The 7,373-nt window shown below is 33.8% G+C and overlaps 1 protein-coding gene across 2 annotated transcripts; it reads left to right on the top strand.

Moving 5' to 3' along the window:
- The first annotated feature begins 227 nt into the window (after positions 1-227).
- On the top strand, positions 228-6,560 carry LOC107822395 (psbP domain-containing protein 5, chloroplastic-like). 2 transcript variants are annotated; one of them, XM_016648932.2, is made up of 11 exons: positions 228-387; positions 483-640; positions 2,028-2,136; positions 2,751-2,800; positions 3,083-3,150; positions 3,240-3,338; positions 3,746-3,805; positions 3,936-3,995; positions 4,076-4,130; positions 5,150-5,199; positions 5,940-6,560. In XM_016648932.2, the coding sequence occupies exons 1-11, from the start codon at positions 308-310 to the stop codon at positions 6,036-6,038; spliced, it is 888 nt and encodes a 295-aa protein (XP_016504418.1). In that variant the 5' UTR covers positions 228-307; the 3' UTR covers positions 6,039-6,560. The 2 variants fall into 2 exon arrangements, with proteins under 2 accessions (XP_016504418.1, XP_016504419.1); XM_016648933.2 differs by lacking the exon at positions 3,746-3,805.
- Positions 6,561-7,373: the final 813 nt, after the last annotated feature.

The raw sequence follows: 7,373 nt of genomic DNA, 5'->3' as shown, positions 1-7,373 counted from the left end.
TATAGACAAATGATTTTCAACTTTAGCCTTGCGATTCTAAAATTAATTCTAAGATGGTTAAATTTTAAATTTCTCATAAATTGCAGCTATTGTTTAAATAACAATCCTAAGTATGGCTATTTGCGTAGTACTTGCTTTTAATTGGCGCGAATGATAATTACAAAAAAATTGTATGCCAACTAAACAATCCTAAAAGAAAAGGGAATTTATATTCTATTTCAACTCAAGGGTCAAGGCAAGTGGTAAAAAGATCACTTTGTTTTTCAATATTAGGATATGAGCTAAATCCAAAAAGGAGAACCATACCATGGCTACAGCTCTGCTCTCATCTCCGCCTCTTCCATTATCTTCTTCATCCAACCATTCTATCCTTCCCACCCGCTTAAAGTAGTCCACTTTTCCTACTCATTTCTCCATTTTCATATCTCGTATTTGCCTCTAACAAAGAAATTTCCTTTTTTTTTTTTTTTTTATTATAATAGAAACCAGAGCAAGATTCTATGGAAGCAAAAGAAATGTGGGCAAATCAGGGCTTGCTCAGAGTTTTGCAAAGAACCCGCTTTGGAATATGGGATTTCAAGAAGGGATTTCGCCTTCATTGCTCTTTCTTCTTCACTCTCTCTAATTTTCCCACTTTCAGGTAAAAACAACTGTAAAGTTTGCATTTTTGAGCATCATTTTCTAGTTCCACATCACAATTTTTAATTTGGGATACTTCAGTGAATTTATTCTTACCTTATCTATGCTGCTGTTTCAGTTAGTGATAAGACAAAATATCTCATTATCATTATTTAGTCTGTTGGTGTCATTGAACTCCTTCCCCCACCCAATAATTGAGACCCTTTTTAGTGGACAGAGTAACCCGATACCTGTGTTGGTTGGTCGGAGGTAGCAGGTACTTGGTGGAGTTAGTTGGGTGCGCACCAAAAAGAAAAAGTTAGACCCTTTTTGGTGTAAATAGATTTCGACTCTCCAAATAGTAATAGTGTCCTATAAAATAATAAAGAGGTATAATAATGTGTTTGGCTGTGAAGTGTTAAAGGATATTATTTTGAAATGTTAAAAAGTAGTTTGAAATTATATGAAGTAATAGCTAGTTTATATTTGTTTGAATTGCTGGAGGGAGAAAAGCTTCCCAATAAAATATTGTTAGGACTGATGAAATAAGTTCTCTTCATAAAGGGACGGTCTTTAATAGTATTAGCTTAAAAATGCATGTTTAGGATGGTTATTTGAATAATCTGCTAAAGGAAAAAGAAATATTATATTGAATTTATTGCCAATGAAGGAAAGTGGTCAAGTAAAATAGGATTGATTAAGCATGAATGCCAAATCTCAACAAAATAAAGTTTCTCCCTAAATCTTGTTACTGCTAATTAACCTATGTTATATGTATGCTTTTAGTCTTCATTTGGATGACATGGAGGGAAATGAGGGATAAGTGTAGCATTGGCGCTAGTTTACCTTGTTGGACTACCTTAACATGAATCAAGATAAAAGGAGACGGAGTGTCGGAGAGGAAGAAACAATGTAAATACTACAGCTGATTCTAAATCACTGCTGGGTGTGTGGATGTTATTTGCATATCCAATGCAAGAAACCGTTACATTCGTATACAGAAAAATACATTAGGTCCTCTCCTAGTTGATTGATATTATAATTTATTTCCATTTTGTGTAAATAAAAGAATAATGAGGCTTATTAACAGCAACACTGCAGCAGTTTTGCCTGCTGAAAGGGTTTTGTCTTTATGCTACTTAAAAACTAAGTGAAAATAGTTGCTGGGGCGTATTCCTTACTGTTTTTCTCAGGTGATATAGATAAAGCATGTTTGTATAAAATGGTCAGCATGATTTTGTATACAAATGTAGTTGAATTTTTCTTCATATACTTTGATTAATGTAGAGAACCATGTTTCAAGGGCAAATATGGTTTTGTATTTTTCTAATCGCTTTTAGGTTTAATGAAGAGAGACTTGTTTGAATTGGGTTCCAATTTGATCTTCTCATATGTGCTATTATATGCAGGTTTTAGTGCTGAGGAAGAATCCAAAATGGGTTCATTTGTCGATGATATAAATTCCTATTCCTACTTGTATCCTATAGAACTGCCTTCTAAGAAGTTTGTCTTCAAATGGTAAGCAATAGCTTGGTTACTAAATTCTTATCTGCTTTCCATTTGATATGTGTCTTTGGAATTATAAAAGAGGAAAAAAGAGAAAAGAAAATTATTTAGCCTGCATTGCTGGTTTCTTATGGAGTTGTACAGTAAGAAACAATAGACATGGTAGTTTTTGCCCAAAAGAAGCTTAGACCTTTGAAAATTCTAATGTACTTGATCGTTTAATTTTGGGTGAAAAAGACAAGTAGCTGATCTACACATTGTCACATTCAAATCCTTCAGTGCATCTGAAAAGTCCTAGGTGCCTTTGGGGATACACTTGACCGAACTCTTAACCCTGAATTCAGTTTTTTAGATCTAATCGTGCAAATGAGCACTTCCAGGTCAACATTTGCCAAAAGCTCTATCCATTTTGATTTCCAAATCCACGGTCTGTTCTGTATAGTTCATTTTTCCCGTTGACACGGTGTTTGCAGCTCACTTGACAACCATTATAGATTCTTTTATTCTTGTGGTTTGATTTAATTTTATGCAAAGAAGCGTCTTTTTAATTTTCACCATATGAGAGAAAATCTCTATTTTCATGCCCTGCATCTTGTAGGAACCTCACTCTTTTCATCTATTTGAAGGGTGGAGACCAGAAAACCAGAGCGTTATTCATCAGCTGCGCCACTATCGCGTAAGTCGGTGTAGCTTGTCTCCTGTTTCTAAGGAAGGTGATATTTAAAACATGTAATTTATTTGATATTCTGGTTGGATACAAGGGAAGTCACTGAACTAGGTTAAAGTCCAAATGAAGTGGCCAGTTTCTCCGAGCACCTCTGCCCTGTCATGGAGCACTTGTACATACTTCACGTATCCTATAAAAAAGGAAAAAATTGCTTAGAGTCACTGGCTGTTGAAATATGCTTTTTAGTTTTGATGTAATGGTTCTTTTGCCATCTGTTGATATATCATGCAGCTGATGCACGCCTTCGCATTGTGTCTGAACGAGTTGATATCATTGATAACCTCATCATTTCTGTTTCGGTAATTCGTCTACTCCTGCATTCATTCTTCTTAACTTTGACCATCTTTTCCATTCTTTTGTTGAGACTTACTGCAATATGTTTATTCAGATAGGTCCTCCCAACTCACAGTTCTTAAAGTCAAAGGAGAAAAGTACATGGACTGCAAAAGATGTTGCTGATTCTGTTTTGTCTGATAAGTCTGCTTTGGTAATAATTCTTTGTCTCGAAAGGCTGCAGATACATAGTCGAGTTTAGCAAATATATGATGTGGTTTGTGGTTTGCCTATCAACCCCCAGCTGCTTCTTGCAAACACTATATGGAACTTGCAGATTGTTCAATATGGGAATAAAAGATTAGTAATTTTGAACTCATTAAAGGTGAAACAAAATTAGTTGCTTTTGCTTCATGCATCACAAAATTTCTCGTGATTTATTTGGTTGAATAAACTCTAAACAGATGGCACTTGGTTGATTCATTGCACATATTCTTCGACCAACTGCATTATAAAACCTTTTGAAATGAATTGCCCATTCTTTGTCCTTTTTGCATGGACCTATTGCAAGAAAAATCCATCACAGTATCTGTGTGAGGTAACATTTATATGTTTCTACAGCGTGTAACCTCAACTCAGCGATTGGCTGAAAGTTCACTTCTCGATGCACATACTTCTGAAGTGAGTATCTTTTCATCTACGTGTTTAACTTTGTGTTAGGTATTTGCATGAATTATCATTTGTGTAGTATGGTGCCCACTTTGTTCTACATGCACTCAGTCAACTTTTTCTTTTATAACAAACTTATTAGATTGATGGTGAGCCCTATTGGTACTATGAGTACCTTGTTCGGAAATCACCAACCAAAACAGTAAGTTCCCTCTTTACGTTAAAAATTCTAAATTCAGAATGATCTTCTACAATTCTCATATTTCATGTTGTAATATGCAGGCTCAAGAAACGAATCTTTTTCGTCACTATGCTGCTTCAACAGCTGAACGAGATGGTAAAATTGAGTTTTAGTTAGTGACTATTTTATTTTTTACTCTTCACACAAACATAATCTTTGGGACAATTGAAAATGTATTTTATTAGTAGGAAGTGGTACTTTTTCTTTTTGGGATATAACTATGATATTTAAAACCATAACTCGCTAATTTCTCCTTTAGCTAGTTATTACAATATTTATGAATTAATTGTTTATGAATTAACTCGCTAAGCTATTCTTTAGAAAAATTATAACTAGTTTGAGGTGATTCAAAAAATTAGGACATTCGACTTAAAGTGGAAAAGCTCATCCTATGTGCTGTCTTATTACTCATGATAGAGTGCTAAATAATCTATTCCTTTAAGGTTCTCAGTTGATAATTAGAGAGGCTTAGAAGGTTGGATAGAAAGGTGTTTAATTTTCTGGTTCTTGGACATGCTTGATCATTTTCCTCAAGCATATTCATTGCATTGGGTATGACATTAGTTATGACTTCATTGGATTACACAGACTATTCTTGTTTGCAGGTTTGCAGATTTCTGGTCTTTTGCCTACAAAAAGAGGACCCTATGTAAAAACTTATTAAGGAAATGGCCAATATCTTGGATGTAAAATTTTCTGCACACATGAATTTATGAAGTGAATATCTTATATAAAAAAAATTAAGAATATGTCATCAATTTGGTCTTATATAACTGTTTTCTAAATTTACTGTCTTATTAACATTTGATAAAGTTAATAAGTCTTCTTTGAACATATAAATGTAAGTAATAAATTCAGTATATGTTATACCTTTAACCAAAGTGATGTATCTTAGAATGCCATCAGCATATTCCTATATTGACATGGTAATTTGAAGATGCGGCTTTGTAATTGCATCAGCGTATTCGTGTATTGACATACTAATCCGACAAGCTTATATTGAAAATATATTTCAGTGGTACAGAATTCGTAGAAATGTGTCCGCTATTGTTTATTTAACATACCTAGGGGACTTGTTTGCTAGTTAGCTTATTGGAGAATGGTTGTCATTTCAGGTTATTTGTATACTTTTAGCGCTTCCACTCTTGGCAAGCAATGGGACAAAGTAAGTGGTTCTATTTAGTGATTTTATTTAAAAAATTTATCATGAATTTATAATATCACACAATGGTATATCAATTAAGTATACTACAGCATTGCCTTTACATACGTGATACTACACAAATAGCCGTAGCAGAACCGGACTGTTGAAGCAGATGAAAGATTTGCTGCTTTCTTATTCCATTGAAATGCTCAAGAAATTTAAAAAGTAAAGCTAGTGACTAGACCACAATTTTGGGTCATCGACGGCACAGTTCTATCTTGAGATCCTTTTGTGACATTCCCTTACGAGATTCAATTATAGAGGTTTCATTTTGTGAAGATCTACATCACTGAAGCCTTCTTGTCTTACATGATTAATTTATCGTTTCTTTTAAAACATCATTACATGAAGCATAAGATTTTGCCTTAAAGGACAGCACGGTGCACTAAGCTCCCGCTATGCGCACCAGGAAGGGCGGGACCACATCAAGAGGCTTACAACCCTTACCATTTCGTCAATGCTCCCCTTGCATAAGATTCTGCCTTCTTTACTTGATTTTTGGGAAAAAAGAAAAATATTCTGCATTCTTAATAAAACTCTGTATTACCTTTCTCGAGATGCACATTTTTGGCATGACGCGATTTTGCTATACACAACGATTTAACACCGGGTTTAATATGCCTTCTACCGCCTTTTTCCTGTTTTCCCCTTTGATATTTATGCGATGTTGCAAATTTCATAGTATAGTCCTTACTTTGCAGATGGGGCCATCCTTAGAAAAGTCGGTGGCATCTTTCCGACTTCTTCCTCCCACAGAAAGCTATGTTCCTCCGTACAAGGATCCCTGGAGGTTTTGGTGATTGTATTTCGAGGTGTGGCTAGGGTTACTATTTTGTCCCTGATAGCAAATAGTCAGAGATCCAAATGTGGTTAGCAAGTGAGAAATTACATTGCAGTTTTTTCTTTGATATGGAAAATATACTTCAAGCTAAGCTTAAACTTGCAACCAGCAAGTGTGTTAAGCAATTTTGGCACGAAGCTTGCGCCAATGCAGCCGCTACACGTTTGTGAGACAACATTGCAATTCTTGAATGCAATTTTGGTGCAATGATGACTACAAATTCTCTTAGAGGCTCTTTGCCTGCCAATAGGTCATCTCCAGGCTTGAATTTTCTGCAAAATGCAGTTGCAGTTTATCTAGTCTCTTTTGCTTTTGGTTGGGAAGTTCTATTAGATGAAGAGTATGAATGGCATTTGTAATATAGAGATGATATTTGGAGGACTTGTTTGTATTTTTCTGCTTACAGTGTAATTGCATGTTTCTCTGAAATGAAAATATATTTTTTAAAAAAGCTGTTTATGTGCTTGAAGGTGCTTTTCTTCAGTTTATGTGCTTTGGCCAAACAAATTCTGCTAGTATTAATTTGAGCAGAATAAACATAATGCATCTCTAAAAATTCCCTATACTACTCGTATCAAGAATTAATTCAGTTAGATTTAATGTAACTAAGCATTTATCTCATTCCATGCATAGTAATATATAAAAACTATATGTGGATTTAGATGTAGACTACATACTTCACTCACTTTTCCAGATTAGGACAACATATCGAAAAATCTAGTCTGAAGTTGATATTCTAATTCTTGAACGCTTGTTGATGCATACTTTGAAGTTTAAATGATTATAATCATTAATGAAAAAGAAAAAGAATCATTTGTGTCATTTTCCAAATTATGTCAGTCCTGTTAGTGTAATCATTTCAAGTCTAATTAAGCAAAATGCTTTATCCTATTCTGTGTCAACTTATTATTCCTTTTCTAATGTATCTAAATGGGAGCCTTGGCGTCTCTTTAGAATATAAGTAATACAAATTTCGACTATCAATTTAACCAATGACAGTATTATATTATATCAAAATTTGTTAAATGGTTATTTCAATAAAATATTATAATCTTTAATTGCTAGATATAAATATTTTGCCTAATTATTTATTCGATAGATGCGTCGCTACATCCTCAAATATATATTTCTTGAAATTCTAATCTATTAAATAATGCAATTTTTCATAAAACTCTTGTCACCTAATTAGGTCAGTCTTGAGAAAGTTGTTCTTAAAATAAATTTTCTTAGATCTTCATCCTATCATATTAATTAAATAGTTATTATTTTTCTTAAAATGTTAAAAGCTTGAAAA

The sequence above is a fragment of the Nicotiana tabacum genome, chromosome 1, assembly GCF_000715075.1.
Source record: "Nicotiana tabacum cultivar K326 chromosome 1, ASM71507v2, whole genome shotgun sequence".
Lineage (NCBI taxonomy): Eukaryota > Viridiplantae > Streptophyta > Magnoliopsida > Solanales > Solanaceae > Nicotiana > Nicotiana tabacum.
The sequence above is the reverse complement of the archived record's forward strand: the minus strand, read 5'-3'. Positions and strand labels throughout refer to the sequence as shown.

Excerpts from the sequence above, each read along its gene's own strand:
- LOC107822395 (XM_016648932.2), top strand. The coding sequence starts at position 308 with ATGGCTACAGCTCTGCTCTCATCTCCGCCTCTTCCATTATCTTCTTCA. Across the intron at positions 641-2,027 it reads TCTAATTTTCCCACTTTCAG|GTTTTAGTGCTGAGGAAGAA; the intron begins GTAAAAACAACT and ends TATTATATGCAG. Across the intron at positions 3,996-4,075 it reads GGAAATCACCAACCAAAACA|GCTCAAGAAACGAATCTTTT; the intron begins GTAAGTTCCCTC and ends TGTAATATGCAG.